Genomic DNA, 17410 nt, shown 5'->3' on the forward strand with positions numbered 1-17410 from the left:
GCAGCAATCTGGGCCAACCACAGTTGACATGTGCCAGTCAGGGGGTGTAAACAGTCTCCCCATGGGGTGAAACAGAGACAGACTGGGCTGAGATGGGGCCTCCACAGGTACTCAAATATCACTCTCTCACTCACTCACTGGGATTTAGAGTATTTCGTTTCTTTCAGGAGCGATGCTCCCTTTGATTTTCAGTAGGATGTCAAAAAATGATGACATGTTGAAAAAAGTATATGGGTTACTTTATACTATGATATTAATGTAAAATCCAACAGCGAGCCAGACCATAAAGTTTTGATGAATTAGGCTGTGTTTACACAGGCAGCCCAATTCTGATATTTTTTATAGGTATTGGCAAAGGAGCTGATCTGATTGGTCAAAATACCAATTAGTGGAAAAAGATCCGAATTGTTCTGCCTGTGTAAACGCAGCCTCTGTAATGTGAAATGGAACTCGGAGCACATCCCCTTGGGCCCAGCGGGCACACGTTACAGCTGGAACTAGTAAAGAGATAGAGCTACAAAATGTTGGTGCACATGTTTATCATAACACCTTTGTTCATCCATGAGATACTGTTTCGCCACTATAAAACCAACTAATTAAAAAGGCTTGTTTGATTCACACCTAACACCTCATATTTTCAAAATGGCCTCCCTCCCACTCAATCAACCAATCAAGATTCCGACCCAATCAACCAATCCAGACTCCCACCCAATCAACCAAACCTGACTCACCTGACGGCCTGCTGGCCAGAGCCTGCTATGTTGCAGATGACGAGGAGGACCTTGGTGGAACCACTGTGGTTCAGGAACTCTGAGGACAGAGTGGTCGATGGGGGTAACCTTTGACCCTCTGGCCCAGAGGTGTACGGAGAGGATGGGAGGCTGTGGTGGTAGCCTGAGAGAGGAGAGAGAGGGTAAAGGTTAGACACAGGTCAAGAGAGAGGTCAAAGTTGAGCTCAGACACAAGGTTGTATACATAACGGGGGTAGTTTGTGCCAGAGTCTGCTCAAGAGAGGTTCTATCAGGTCTCAATGCCTCAAAATGACACCATTTGACACCACCCACAACTGTGAAAACAATCCGTATCAAGTGAAAATCATTATACAATGGAGCAACGATTTACCCAAAGGGTGGCATTGTAAAATTGACATCTGTTACGACATGTACACATTGATTAATCGTAGGTGATAGCTAAAGGGGAGTGTGTAGGAGGCTGAACCTCTGTCTCCCGGGCAACGTACACATTGTAAATGTTGACATTAACTGAGGATTTAATTAAAACCACTTGTTCAACGCCGCCGAGCAATTAATCACTGTAGAAATGTGTCACACACACATAATCATGTTCGCACACACACACACACAGCAGTGCATGTACTGAGAAACCCTAATCATTCAGGAGCACAGGAAGTGTACTTTAATGTCACATCGTATCACGTCAATTCAGATATCGAAGCTGCCAGCGAAAAGGCCACCAATTGAGTGTCAACTGATGTATTCACCAGTGCATGGCCTTTGGTGAGTAAATCTAAGTGAATTAATAATCAAGTATTCAATTTTACAAGGTAAATTGAAATAGCTTTTGGCTTAGTTGATTCCTCTCAACCATCAGATAGTAAATCATGTGGAGGCTGTTTTTTCTTTACCCAGTGGAGCAGCGCTGTGTAATTCCTGTCTGCCCTTTTGACTGCTGCCTACCCGTTCTCTCCTCTCTCCCCTCGCTCTCTCTCTCTCTCTCGCACGCCCCCTGTCTCTGATATTGAATTCCCCACTGGGAAGGTAAAAGGCACTGAAAGGCCAAAGCCAGTTTCATTTCAATCCGCACAGAAAGGCTAGCCTGTTACCTAGGTTATCCTAGGTATCCTATGCTTTGCTTTATCTTGGCCAGGTCGCAGTTGTAAATGAGAACTTGTTCTCAACTGGCTTACCTGGTTAAATAAAGGTGAAATAAAAAATAAAATCCACAGCAATAAGGAGCATAAGCAAATAACAAAATACTAAGGACACAACAGCTTACTTCTCCCACAAGACAATACCAGGATGCTATTTTAAACATAAGCCTACACTCCTATGTCCTGAAATTATTCAGGAAAGCATTACTTTGTTGGGATAGCTGAGTCTGTGAGGAGTGTGGGTGGGTCTGTCTGTCTGGCTGCTGTATCTTGCAGACAGGGTCTGAGGGGAGAAACCTATGCCAGACTCTCATTCTCACAACCTCTCCCTCATTCCTTCTTTCTCAGCCAGACAGGAGAGGGGGATATATAGAGGGAGAGAGAGAGAGATAGAGGGCAGAGAGAGGAGGAGGAGAGTGAGGGAGAGCAGTTCTAGTAGAAGGGGAGTGTCGCTAGAGTGTCTCTTCAGGGGCTGAGCTGTTTAATTACAATTGTCACTCTCACAGTTCTCCATCTCCCTTCCTACTTTCTCTCTATCGCTCTCTTTCTCCGCCCCCCTCTCTCTTTTTAGACCTACTATTTCACTATACTTTTTTCACACTACAATTCTCTCTCTCTCTCGGTCTTTAGCTATCCCATTGATGCTTTGGGGCTTACCTACTCCAATATGAAGGAGAAAATTATTATCTTCATTGTATCAATACTGCAGTGAATTAAATCAGTGTCTAGAGTTGATATATACTGAACAAAAATATAAACACAACATGTAAAGTGTTGGTCCCATGAGCTCAGACATTTTCCATACGCACAAAAAGCTTATTTCTATCCAATTCTGTGCACAAATTTGTTTACATCCCTGTTAGTGAGCATTTCTCATTTGCCAAGATAACCCATACACCTGACAGGTGTGGCATATCAAGAAGCTGATTAAACAGCATGATCATTACAAAGGTGCACCTTGTGCTGGGGACAATAAAAGGCCACTCTAAAATATGCAGTTTTGCCACAAAACACAATGTTAAGTTTTGAGGGAGCGTGCAATTGGCATGCTGACTGCAGGAATGTCCACCAGAGCTGTTGCCAGATAATTTAATGTTAATTTCTCTACCATAAGCCACCAACATCATTTTAGAGTGATATGGCAGTACGCCCAACCGGCCTCACAACCGCAGACCATGTGTAACCACGCCAGCCCAGGACCTCCACATCCGGCTTCTTCACCTGCGGGATCATCTGAGAACAGCCACCCAGACAGCTGATGAAGCTGAGGAGTATTTATGTCTGTAATAAAGCCCTTTTGTGGGGAAAAACTCATTCTGATTGGCTGGCTCCCCAGTGGGTGGGCATGGCTCCCCAGTGAGTGGACCTATGCCCTCCCAGGACCACCCACGGCTGCGCCCCTGCCCAGTCATGTGAAATCCATAGATTAGGGCCTAATTAATTTATTTCAATAGATTGATTCCCTTATGAACTGTAACGCCGTAAAATCATTGAAATTGTTGCATGTTGCATTTCTATTTTTGTTCAGTATAGAAGATGTAGTGATGCAGGGTGGTCGCACGAAGACATTGGAACATTGTAGCACACTGCACCAGAGCACCTGCAGCACCTGTCTCACATTAGGAGGAGGGATACGTATTGTAATGAACACCAAAATAACTACGGCTCTAATCATTTTTTTTCTTCTTCCAGTAACCCCCAGGGATCTACTTCTTCACCGCAGTTACTAAGGCCTACTTTTTCTGCTTCACTCCTTCAAGCTAGTTTTAATATCAGAGTACTATATAAAACAGTGTTCCCTGAAGTAGCATCATACCGGATAACGGCTCTATTATCTCTGTCTGACAAGATAGTGAGAATATACAGTATGAATATTGGCTCATTGATGATGATGACTTGACATACTACTCTTTTCTATTGCAGGGGGATTAACACATAATACTTTTGAGATGTCACTAGAAAAATAATAGTGGGTTTACAACCCATTTGTGAATATAGGTCATTGGCATAAAGCCGTTGTTAGCTGGCGAGCATGCAGGCTACAGCACATACAGAGCTGCTTCCGTTTAGTCCAACTTCCAGCTGGTTGTTGTGCATGTGACTGCCGAATTGAATGCTCAACCTAAATAAATTATTATTGTGTACTAGTAAATATCACAAAATAATGTTTTTCAAATGCTTTTCTGCTCCTATAAGCTTAGCCGTCTTGGGACTCGAGAGACAGATCTCTAGTGGTTTGTCACCTAGACCAGTGACCCCTGTCAATTCTGTCCACACTCTGTGCTACAAATACCCAGGGGGCAGTGGGGTCCGGCGGAGGGCGGGAGAGGGGACAAGCCCTAGACGAGACAGACGTCCCGACATTTCCTGTGTCTGGTTGCCATCATCACCGGCGACCAGAGGACACCTGAGTTGTCTGCTGCTTGGGTAAATGACAGATGGAGTAAAACGGCAGGGGAGGGGGGGGAAGATATATATATATAGACCTGCCACACCTGCTCCCCCTCGCTGGATCCCAAACACGCATCTCATCACTGCCACACCAGGTCCCCGAAGACTTCCGTCCCCTATGATTGATTCCACGGTTGCCTCCCGGTATCTCGGCAACATATATCTCGATAAGGTATCTGTGCCATCTACAGTGAATAAGTAAAAAAGGATAGAGTGTCTTGGGGCTAAAACCCAGTAAATTACATGACACAGACAGTCAGAGATTATAGAGGCTGTAAGACAAGCAGAGGAAGTGCTAGCTCACTGATGGAATGTTGGTATGTGGTTGTGATTGTGATCAGGCTGTTGCATCCTCTGTGGGCGTATGCCTCTAGAGTCTAAAACCACAACTACACAACTGGTCTATTCACATGGATGTCATTCTTCACTGACTTTAGACCTGTACCCTCCCTCTTTCTGAATGGCCATCTCCCCATCCTGCCTATCTCTGATTGGCTTGTGTAAAATATGCCATGACATGACTCAGGATGTCGTTTACTCAGAAATAAAGAATAACGATGAGGAAATCAATTAACTGATGTTTCTGAAGCAATTATGTTGACGTAACAGTATATCAGTCACCAAGATTAAATACCAGAGCCATGCTGCTAACAGCTAAAAGACTGTCTATCAACACACTCTTAGAAACAAGGGTTCCAAAGGGGTTATTTGGCTGTCCCAATAGATGCGGTAAAGGAGTCAATGGAATGCAGACGTTTCATTGACCAGATTGGCGCACATTCAACAAATGTGGATATTTGTCAAATCCGTTATGATTTATGTATTGTAACAGGCCCACAATGTGGTTAATTAAATCCGATTTGGATATATTTGGCTGTTTTCACTGCATAACATGTAGAAGTTGTCCCATTTCAGGTTTAGAAGATGTGACTGCTAAACGCTAACTCAATTTCTTATAAGCTGGTTAGCATAGCTAGCATACAGAAATCGGTGGTGGTAGTCAAAGTCGTTTTTAACTGTAATGCAGTTGATTGGTTACGATAACATGAACATGTGTTGGGGTTGACATCCATACAAGCTTTATACAACCTTTTACCTCAACATAGTGTGAAATACACATATAAACAATAGCCTAAATGTAGGGTAAATTTGCTTGGGGCAATGAGGAGACTCGGGATCTTTCCCCGATGCGTTTCCATGGCAATTACATTGTTTCGGTCGATTGACCTCTTTACCGCATATCTATAGGAAAACCCTTTTTGGTTCCAGGTAGAACTCTTTTGCAAGAGTGGAACCCAAAAGGGTTCTACCTGGAGCCAAGGGGGTTCTACCTGGAACCAAAAAGCATTCTTCAAAGGGTTCTCCTCTAGATACAATACATGAGCAAAAGTATGTGGACACCTGCTCGTCGAACATCTCATTCCAATATCATGGACATTAATATGGAGTTGGTCCACCCTTTGCTGCTATAACACCATCCACTCTTCTGGGAAGGCTTTCCACTAGATCTTAGAACATTTCTGCGGTGACTTGCTTCCATTCAGCCACAAGAGCATTAGTGAGGTCAGGCACTGATGTTGGGCGATTAGGCCTGGTTCGCAGTAGGCGTTCCATTTCATCCCAAAGGTGTTCAATGGTGTTGAGGTCAGGGCTCTGTGCAGGCCAGTCAAGTTCTTCCACACCGATCTCGACAAACCATTTCTGTATGGACCTTGCTTTGTGCACAGGGGCATTGTCATGCTGAAACAGGAAAGGGCCTTCCCCAAACTGTTGCCACAAATTTGGAAGCACAGAATCATCTAGAATGGAATTGTATGCTGTAGCGTTAAGATTTCCCTTCACTGGAACTAAGGGGCCTAGCCCGAACCATGAACAACAGCCCCAGGCCATTATTCCTCCTCCACCAAACTTTACAGTTGGCAATATGCATTCGGGCAGGTAGCGTTGTCCTGGCATGTTTGATTCATCACTCCAGGAGAACGCGTTTCCACTACTCCAGAGTCCAATGGCGGCGAGCTTTACACCACTCCAGACGACACTTGGCATTGCGCATGCTGATCTTAGGCTTGTGTGCGGCTGCTCGGCTGCTCGGCCATGGAAACTCATTTCATGAAGATTCTGATGAACAGTTCTTGTGATGACGTTGCTTCTAGAGGCAGTTTGGAACTCTGTAGTGAGTGTTGCAACCGATTTTTACGCGCTTCAGCATTTGGCGGTCCCGATCTGTGAGCTTGTGTGGCCTACCATTTCGCGGCTTAGCCGTTCACAATAACAGCACTTACAGTTGACCGGGGCAGCTCTAGCAGGGCAGAAATTTGACAAACTGACTTGTTGGAAAGGTGTCACGTTGAAAGTCACTGAGCCCTTCAGTAAGGCCATTCTACTGTCAATGTTTGTCTATGGAGATTGCATGGCGGTGTGCTCGATTTTATACACATGTAAAAGACTAATCCACTCATTTGAAGGGGTGTCCACATACTTTTGTATATATAGTGTAGCATGGTGCATGTGTACACAATGTCAAAATCAAATACAAACTTTAATGTGAAACAAATGGTTCCCATTCATCTTTCAAACTACAGTATCTCTAGAAGTACTTCTGACGATGGGTTTAAACAGCTCATCATCAATCATTGAAAAACTGCCTTGTAAAAGCAGATGGAGATATGGGGACTGAGCCATTGGGCACAGCTGGGGCTTTTTCTCAAGATTCTCTTCACCGCCCTTCAGCAGATACATCCACAACCTGTGGGTGAGTGTGTGTGTGTGTTTGTGTAAAGATACTTGTGTGAATATATATAATAATAATAAAATGTGCTCACTAAAGGCAGAGCTAATGGTCTCTATATGAGTGCCTATGCATCCTCCGCTGCTCAGGCAAACACCTCAGAGCTACACAACATTCAACCCCAACCTTGTCTCCAGTCAACAGCTTTTAGCATTTTGATAGGATGAAAGTGACCTTCCCTAGAACTCCTCTGTCCATTGTGAAGGGAGATGAATAATTAATACAATGGTGGAGAGAGAGAGAGAGAGAGAGAGAGTGTGTGTGTGTGTGTGTGTGTGTGTGTGTGTGTGTGTGTGTGTCTGTGTCCACTGCACTGACAGATTCCTTTATCTCGGTGGATATGTCCCTGCTTCACCACCTTTCCCACAGGGCACCTCTTCTTTCACACAAACTCTCTCAGCCCTGATCCTCCGACCTCGCCGAACAGACAACTCAGTCTCTAGAGCTTGATAGACTCTTTGATTACACAAGGGACACCAGGCCTTTAGTAAAGGCAGTCAGTGAGTGTCTAAGAAAGTTAGTAGGAAAGTTTCAAAGATTTACTCAAATTGAAGGTTTTATGTACTGCAACAGACACCTGACATATCTGTTCTGTTGAGAGATTAAATCGGATATTGTCATATCTGTATAAAGTTCCCATTCTTTTTTGTGTGTTTTCTATCATGAGTGCTTGACTCCTAGGCTAGCAATATCACACTGTTTTCCCAAATAATAAATCTCATTACTATAGCATACGGAGAAGGGTTGATCCAATATCCATAAGAATGTCTTCCTGTGTTTTCCAATAACTTCTAAATATGAAATCCAAAAAGAAATTCATAACCATGAAATGGTGGAGACTATTCCTCCAGAGCAAAACATCCATCAAATCCATCTCTTAAAATAGGCTGACTTCTGCCATAAAAACATATCTCACCTAAAGTTATTTGTCTTTCTCTTCTGCCAGTGCGACACAAACACATGCCATTGTTCTACAGTGCCTTGCAAAAGTATTTTTCCCCCTTGGCGTTTTTGCTATTTTGTTGCATTACAACCTGTAATTTAAATTGATTTTTATTTGGATTTCATGTAATGGTCATACACAAAACAGTCCAAATTGGTGAAGTGAAATGAAAAAAATATGGAAATTTATGGAAAAGTGGTGCGTGCATATGTATTCACCCCCTTTCCTATGAAGCCCCTAAATAAGATCTGGTGCAACCAATTACCTTCCACATAATTAGTTAAATAAAGTCCACCTGTGTGCAATCTAAGTGTCACATGATCTCAGTATATATACACACCTGTTCTAAAAGGCCCCAGAGTCTGCAACACCACTAAGCAAGGGGCACCACCAAGCAAGCGGCACCATGAAGACCAAGGAGCTCTCCAAACAGGTCAGGGACAAAGTTGTGGAGAAGTAGAGATCAGTGTTGGGTTATTTAAAAATATCAGAAACTTTGAACATCCCACGGAGCACCATTAAATCCATTATTACCTGCCAAGAGAGGGCCGCCCACCAAAACTCACGGACCAGGCAAGGAGGGCATTAATCAGAGAGGCAACAAAGAGACCAAAGATAACCCTGAAGGAGCTGCAAAGCTCCACAGCGGAGATTGGAGTATCTGTCCATAGGACCACTTTAAGCCGTACACTCCACAGAGCTGGGATTTACGGAAGAGTGGCCAGAAAAAAGCCATTGCTTAAAGAAAAAAATTAGCAAACACGTTTGGTGTTTGCCAAAAGGCATGTGGGAAACTCCCCAAACATATGGAAGAAGGTACTCTGGTCAGATGAGACTAAAATTTAGCTTATTGGCCATCAAGGAAAACGCTATGTCTGGTGCAAACCCAACACCTCTCATCACCCCGAGAACACCATCCCCACAGTGAAGCATGGTGGTGGCAGCATCATGCTGTGGGGATGTTTTTCCATCGGCAGGGACTGGAAAACTGGTCAGAATTGAAGGAATGATGGATGGCGCTAAATACAGGGAAATTCTTGAGGGAAACCTGTTTCCTACCGATCCTTGACTTTGGCGATGTCATTTACAAAATAGCTTCCAACACTCAACTCAGCAAATTGGATGTAGTCTGTCACAGTGCCATCCGTTTTGTCACCAAAGCTCCATATACTACCCACCATTGTGACCTGTACGCTCTTGTTGGCTGGCCCTCACTACATATTCGTCGCCAAACCCACTGGCTCCAGGTCATCTATAAATCACTTCTAGGCAAATCCCCGCCTTATCTTAGCTCATTGGTCACCATAGCAACACACCGTAGTATGCGCTCCAGTAGGTATATCTCACTGGTCATCCCCAAAGCCAACACCTCCTTTGGCCGCCATTCCTTCCATTTCTCTGCTGCAAATGACTGGAACGAACTACAAAAATCTCTGAAGCTGGAGACACTTAACTCCCTCATTAACTTTAAGCATCAGTTGTCGGAGCAGCTTACCGATCACTGTACCTGTACACAGCCCATCTGTAATTAGCCCACCCAACTACCTCATCCCCATATTGTTATTTACATTGTTATTTATTTTGCTCATTTGCACCCCAGTATCTCTATTTGCACATCATCTTCTGCACATCTATCACTCCAGTGTTAATACTAAATTGTAATTATTTTGCACTATGGCCTATTTATTGCCTTACCTCCATAACTTACTACATTTGCACACACTGTATATAGATTTTGTATTTTCTATTGTGTTATTGATTGTACGTTTTTGTTTATTCCATATGTAACTCTGTTGTTGTTGTTTTTAATCGCACTGCTTTGCTTTATCTTGGCCAGGTCGCAGTTGTAAATGAGAACTTGTTCTCAACTGGGTTACCTGGTTAAATAAAGGTGAAATAAAAATAAATAATACCTTCAGTCTTCAAGAGATTTGAGACTGGGACGGACGTTCACCTTCCAGCAGGACAATGACCCTAAGCATACTGCTAAAACAACACTTGAGTGGTTTAAGGGGAAACATTTAAATGTCTTGGAATGGCCTAGTCAAAGCCCAGACCTTAATCCAATTGAGAATCTGTGGTATGACTTAAAGATTGCTGTACACCAGCAGAACCCATCCAACTTGAAGGAGCTGGAGCAGTTTTGCCTTGAAGAATGGGCAAAAATCCCAGTGGCTAGATGTGCCATGCTTATAGAGACATACCCCAAGAGACTTGCAGCTATAATTGCTGCAAAAGGTGGCTCTACAAAGTATTGACTTTGGGGGGTTGAATAGTTATGCAGGCTCAAGTTTTTTTTGGTCTTATTTCTTGTTTGTTTCACAATAAAGTGGTAGGCATGTTGTGTAAATCAAATGATACAAACACCCCAAAAATCAATTTTAATTCCAGGTTTTAAGGCAACAAAATAGGAAAAATTCCAAGGGGGGTGAATACTTTTGCAAAGCCACTGTATCTGTCTTTTATACCTCTCTCTTTCCCATCCCTCCTAATGTTTTCAACAAATGTATTGGGCTCTGCTAATTTTGACTCCCCACCAGGAGGCAATGGGCCTGATTCCCAGTCCCCCGCTGAGCTACTTTCTCTTATCCGACATGAGAAATCGTAACCTTTCCTTCGCTAACCAAATTCCCCATTTCAATTTGGGACTTTTATTAGCCGGTGAGCAGATTGGCTTTGTGCCTGCGCTGTGCCCGCTGGGGCTCAGATTGTGCCGATGTTGTAGAGAGAGTTATGAGACACACACACACGCACGCACACACACAGACAGACAGGCACACATGCCCGCACGCACACACACACTCACATGAAATGAGATTATACACACAGGGCCATTACTCATGGTGAGGAGTCTGGACCACGCCGGGGGTCGACTGTGTGACTGTCTGTCTGTAGCCCACGGGGGGAGTGACGCACAGGCTAAGGCACATATGTACCAGCCAAAAGGGGGCTGGGACGTGTGTATGTGTGTGAGAAAGAGAGTGAGAGAGAAAGAGAGAGAGAGCATGCGTGCATGAGGGTGACTGGCTGATTTGTTCCGCAAATGAGGGCCTGTCTGGTCACAGGTTTAAAGAGCCAACGGTGTCCATGATTAAACATATTTCTACAGCGGAAGAGAGGGAGGGAGGGAGGTACTACAAGCTTAATACGGTCAATATGGGTCGTGACAGCAATGCTAGCTCATATACGTAAGCATCCGCTGTATATTTAAGATGATGACATCGGTTTACTGACAGGTTGTCTTATTCTAACATGCCCCATTAAAATTAGGCTCTAACAGCATGCAAAGGTTTCCACAGCAGGTTTCTACGGTTAGTCACAAGAGATAGGGATTTCTGGGAATTGTTTGTGACAGACTGAGCAGACAGATCTGTCACACCAGTTAATTCTTAATTAGGACAATTTCCTTATAAATTGTGGCTCATCATGAAAATATCATTATAGCCTACCATCCTAAAATATATTATCAACCCAGCCCCATTCTTCAGTATTACATTTCTCAATTTGTTCTCTAAAACTAAATGGGTGGATGCGGTACTGGATGCTGAAACCACAGCATTATAGCTCCATAATAATGCATGTATATTTCAATGTCTCATTTGATTACATCCACATCACCCAGTGGTTCTGATTGAGTGATGATTACACATGATTACAGTAATTGGATACTTAACCAATACAGTAAGGAACACACTAACCAATTAGACGACAATAGGATGTAACAATATCTTATCATGTCTTCTCCCTCCCCATAGCTTTGTAAAGCTAACAGTATGCACACACACACACACACACACACAGTTACTCAGGCTTCTATTCAATCTAATCCAATAAAGCAATGAAGGCCCTATTCAATAAACCTGTTACGAGCGTTTAGCTGTTGTGAAATGACCCACCATTGTTATGCAGACTGTGGGGTAGTTAAGATGGCAGGGAGGTGATATGAGATGTCAGAAACAGTAATGACGCTTGCAATAACTGAATGCATGTTATGTCGAGTCTAATCAGCCCAGCTGAGGTTTTGAATCATTCCACTGGTAATAGGAGTTCACTCATCATTTACAGTAGAATGTGTATAAAAAAATATATAGTTATTGTATGCATGTGTGTACTGCATGTGTGCTTTTGAGTGCTAATGACTGTCAGTGTGTGTGTGTCTCTTCCGCTCTCCTCTGCCCTTAGTCTGATCACCTCCATTAGTGCTGGGACATTATTTTCTCTCCTCTGTCTCGAGGTGATAAGGATATAGTTTTATCGTTCCCGGAGAGAGATTGAGGATCGTACATTTTTCATGACCCCTTTGAGCACATTATTGAATTATTGATGTGGCCCTTTTCAGGAGTTAAAGAACATTGAAAAACACTAAGGGTTTCTTTTAGCGTTGTGCTGCTCTGAACGTAGCCCTCCCGGTCGGGCGTCCCGCAGGGATAAGAGTTAAGACACCCACCTTTTGGAAATGGGTCAACTAGAAAGGAGTCAACAGGTGAAAACAAGTGTGTGTGTGCGTACATGCGTGCATGTGCAGTCGCCATATCAATAGTTAATTTGACGCCGCCTGGTGAAGCTGGGGCTGATTTCAAAGGGAGGTGACGCAAGGCTGGCTCCATCTCATCCACGTTCACGATCCAAGTATGTGACTGAGTGTGTGTGTGTGTGCATGTGTGTCGTGTGTGTGAGTGAGAGCGAGCCTTTACCTCAGTACATCAAGCCCTCAGCTAGATATAAGACCGTCAGGGACACTGTCTGAGAGAATTGAATAACCTAGACAGAAATACAGTACCTGTCCATGAAATAACATGAAATAGCAAAAAGGAGAAGACTGTCGTGTGCAAGGATCCAACAACTAAGAATCTATTCAGTGCCTTGCAAAAGTATTCAGCCCCCTTGGCGCTTTTCCTATTTTGTTGCATTACAACCTGTAATTTAAATGGATTTTTATTTGGAGTTCATGTAATGGACATACACAAAATAGTCCAAATTGGTGAAGTGAAAAAATTAATAACGGAAAAGTGGTGCGTGCATATGTATTCACCCCCTTTGCTATGAAGCCCCTAAATAAGATCTGGTGCAACCAATTAGTTAAATGAAGTCCACCTGTGTGCAATATAAAAGTGTCACATGATTTGTCACATGATCTCAGTATATATACACCTGTTCTGAAAGGCCCCAGAGTCTGCAACACCACTAAGCAAGAGGCACCACCAAGCAAGCGGCACCAAGAAGACCAAGGAGCTCTCCAAACAGGTCAGGGACAAAGTTGTGGAGAAGTACAGATCAGGGTTGGGTTATAAAAAATATCAGAAACTTTGAACATCCCACGGAGCACCATTAAATCCATTATTAAAAAATGGAAAGAATATGGCACCACAACAAACCTGCCAAGAGAGGGCCGCCCACCAAATCTCACAGCCCAGGCAAGGTGGGCATTAATCAGAGAGGCAACAAAGAGACCAAAGATAACCCTGAAGGAGCTGCAAAGCTCCACAGCGGAGATTGGAGTATCTGTCCAAAGGACCACTTTAAGCCGTACACTCCACAGAGTTGGGCTTTACGGAAGAGTGACCAGAAAAAAAGCCATTGCTTAAAGAAAAAAATAAGCAAACACGTTTGGTGTTTGCCAAAAGGCATGTGGGAGACTCCCCAAACATATGGAAGAAAGTACTCTGGTCAGATGAGACTAAAATTGAGCTTATTGGCCATCAAGGAAAACGCTATGTCTGGTGCAAACCCAACACCTCTCATCACCCCGAGAACACCATCCCCACAGTGAAGCATGGTGGTGGCAGCAGCATGCTGTGGGGATGTTTTTCCATCGGCAGGGACTGGAAAACTGGTCAGAATTGAAGGAATGATGGATGGCGCTAAATACAGGGAAATTCTTGAGGGAAACCTGTTTCAGTCTTCCAGAGATTTGAGACTGGGACGGACGTTCACCTTCCAGCAGGACAATGACCCTAAGCATACTGCTAAAGCAACACTTGAGTGGTTTAAGGGGAAACATTTAAATGTCTTGGAATGGCCTACACCTCAATCCAATTGAGAATCTGTGGTATGACTTAAAGATTGCTGTACACGAGCGGAACCCATCCAACTTGAAGGAGCAGGAGCAGTTTTGCCTTGAAGAATGGGCAAAAATCCCAGTGGCTAAATGTGCCAAGCTTATAGAGACATACCCCAAGAGACTTGCAGCTGTAATTGCTGCAAAAGGTGGCTCTACAAAGTATTGACTTTGGGGGGAGGGGGGGGGGTTCTGTTTTTCTGTCTTATTTTCACAATAAAAAAATATTTAGCATCTTCAAAGTGGTAGGCATGTTGTGTAAATCAAATGATACAAACCCCCCCAAAAATCAATTTTAATTCCAGGTTGTAAGGCAACAAAATAGGAATGATGCCAAGGGTGGTGAATACTTTCGCAAGCCACTGTAGCTCTATAGTGTTTGTCTGAACAAACACTATCCATTGTGCTAAAGCCAAATAGCTTCGGGCCTGAGAGAGCGAGAGAAAGAGAGAGAGCGATAGAGAGAGAGACACTTGGGGCTGTGGCTGCAGCCATGATTACCCGAGATTCGCGTGGAGCCTCCCCGTGTGTGGAGGGGCGGAGCCTGGAAGGCATAGACCACATCGCTCTCGGCAACGCTGGTCAGATCGTCGTCGTCAGAGAACGAACGCTGGAAGCCGGTGGCGTAGAGCTCTAACAGGATCACCTGGATGGGGGGCGGGGGGTGATGGAGGGAGAGAGCGAGCGAGGAGGAGATGGTTTAAAGAGATGTACATTGCTTAATACAGCACGGAAGTAGACTTTAAAATAAACAGCCGTGGACATGGCTAAGTGGCTTAGCATGGGGGTCAAACACACACATACACAGGCTAATAGTTGTAGACAGACAAGCTATAGATGACAAAGGGAATGTATGTGGCAAAGCAAACAGAGAAAACCCGCAAATCAAACAAAGCAGACATGCTATATTTGTGTTATAAGTCTGTTCAAGATCCTTCTAAAGTAAACACAAAGGCCCAGTGCAGTCAAAAATGTGATTTTCCACACAATGGGGTTGGAATAAAACGTACATTTGGATAATTACGTTAATGCCCTTTTAGTGTAAGAGCTGTTAGAAAATAAGTATCAGTCTGTTTTGGTGGGATGGAGTTTTGGCCTGCCTGGTGACATCACCAGATGGTAAATGAGTTAATAGACCAATAAGAAAGAGAGTTACAAACCTCTCTGCCAATAACAGCTTTCAGTTTTCCCCTCCCCACTCAGACTACTCCCAGACAGTCCTAGCAAGATTCTTGCTTGAGAAATTGCTCTTTGCTAAGAAGCTAACTTTGTATATTTTTGACAATTTTAATTGAAAACAATTACAGTAAGACCCTTAATTGTTACCCAGAAATGATTTGATATCGAGATAAAAACAGCTGCATTGGACCTTTAAGGATTCCTTACTATCTCCTCACTTCTGTTTTCTGAGAAGGCTTTCGTCAAATCACAAACAAACAGACAGACAAACAGTGATGTCCCATCCCGCTCATCCTCACATAGCATGAGGAGACTTTAGGCCCAGCTGTGGGGCTGACAGCTGACTCTCTCAGTCTGGAATATTCCTATCTTTCTCTCTTTTTCCTGTCTATTTGTTCCCTCTTTTCGTCTGCTCCTTTCTCTGTCATTCTACGTCTGGACTGCTCCTTTCTCTGTCTGTCTAGCCCCTCTCTCTTTCTCTGTCTGTCTAGCCCCTCTCTCTTTCTCTGTCTATCTAGCCCCTCTCTCTTTCTCTGTCTGTCTAGCCCCTCTCTCTTTCTCTGTCTATCTAGCCCCCCTCTCTTCTGTCTGTCTAGCCCCTCTCTCTTTCTCTGTCTATCTAGCCCCCCTCTCTTCTGTCTGTCTAGCCCCTCTCTCTTTCTCTGTCTGTCTAGCCCCTCTCTCTTCTGTCTGTCTAGCCCCCCTCTCTCTTTCTCTGTCTATCTAGCCCCCTCTCTTTCTCTGTCTATCTAGCCCCTCTCTCTTCTGTCTGTCTAGCCCCCTCTCTCTTTCTCTGTCTGTCTAGCCCCTCTCTCTTCTGTCTGTCTAGCCCCTCTCTCTTTCTCTGTCTATCTAGCCCCCCCCTCTCTTCTGTCTGTCTAGCCCCTCTCTCTTCTGTCTGTCTAGCCCCTCTCTCTTTCTCTGTCTATCTAGCCCCCCTCTCTTCTGTCTGTCTAGCCCCTCTCTCTTTCTCTGTCTGTCTAGCCCCTCTCTCTTCTGTCTGTCTAGCCCCTCTCTCTTTCTCTGTCTATCTAGCCCCCCTCTCTTTCTCTGTCTGTCTAGCCCCTCTCTCTTCTGTCTGTCTAGCCCCTCTCTCTTTCTCTGTCTATCTAGCCCCCCTCTCTTCTGTCTGTCTAGCCCCTCTCTCTTTCTCTGTCTATCTAGCCCCCCTCTCTTCTGTCTGTCTAGCCCCTCTCTCTTTCTCTGTCTGTCTAGCCCCTCTCTCTTCTGTCTGTCTAGCCCCTCTCTCTTTCTCTGTCTGTCTAGCCCCTCTCTCTTCTGTCTGTCTAGCCCCTCTCTCTTTCTCTGTCTGTCTAGCCCCTCTCTCTTCTGTCTGTCTAGCCCCTCTCTCTTTCTCTGTCTATCTAGCCCCCCTCTCTTCTGTCTGTCTAGCCCCTCTCTCTTTCTCTGTCTATCTAGCCCCTCTCTCTTCTGTCTGTCTAGCCCCTCTCTCTTCTGTCTGTCTAGCCCCTATCTAGCCCCCCTCTCTTCTGTCTGTCTAGCCCCTCTATCTTCCTCTGTCTGGTTTTCCTTTTTCTGTGTCAGTCATAGCAGCAGGGCTTTCCATGATGGTCCCTTTAAAACCGGTAAAAAGCCTCTGTCTGAGATGTATGGTAATTAACGGACAGAGATTCTCACCATGACTAAGGGAGAGGGTTTTGTATGTTACAGTGAGTGAACGGAATAATTAATTTATACCCCATAGAGACAGGATAGAGCTGGATAGGGCCTTTTAGATTTTGTAGGCTAACGAGTCTGGCCCACTGACCATTGTGTGTGCAGCCCCTACCTGGTCTGGCGTGATCTTGCCCTCCTCAGCCACCATGGCACGCAGGCAGGAGATGGAGCCAATGAGAGGCACAGCCAGACCAACACGTAGATACCTCTGACCCTTAGTACTAAGCACCAGGATCACACTCATACACCTGGAGAGAGAGAGAGAGAGAGAGAGAGAGAGAGAGAGAGAGAGAGAGAGAGAGAGAGAGAGAGAGAGAGAGAGAGAGAGAGAGAGAGAGAGAGAGAGAGAGAGAGAGAGAGAGAGAGAGAGAGAGAGAGAGAGAGAGAGAGAGAGAGAGAGAGAGAGAGAGAGAGAGAGAAAGA

At 44.4% G+C, this 17410-nt stretch overlaps 1 protein-coding gene across 1 annotated transcript in view; it reads right to left on the bottom strand.

The window, feature by feature from the left end:
* Positions 1-17410, bottom strand: part of usp43a (ubiquitin specific peptidase 43a) — a 115421-nt gene that overhangs the window by 27714 nt on the left and 70297 nt on the right. The window contains exons 5-7 of the mRNA XM_045209259.1: positions 17100-17235; positions 14633-14777; positions 732-894 (exon numbers count right to left, since the gene is read on the bottom strand). Coding sequence (XP_045065194.1) covers positions 732-894; positions 14633-14777; positions 17100-17235 — 444 coding nt within the window. The remainder of the gene's footprint in view (positions 1-731; positions 895-14632; positions 14778-17099; positions 17236-17410) is intronic.

This window comes from Coregonus clupeaformis, chromosome 29 (genome assembly GCF_020615455.1).
Source record: "Coregonus clupeaformis isolate EN_2021a chromosome 29, ASM2061545v1, whole genome shotgun sequence".
NCBI lineage: Eukaryota > Metazoa > Chordata > Actinopteri > Salmoniformes > Salmonidae > Coregonus > Coregonus clupeaformis.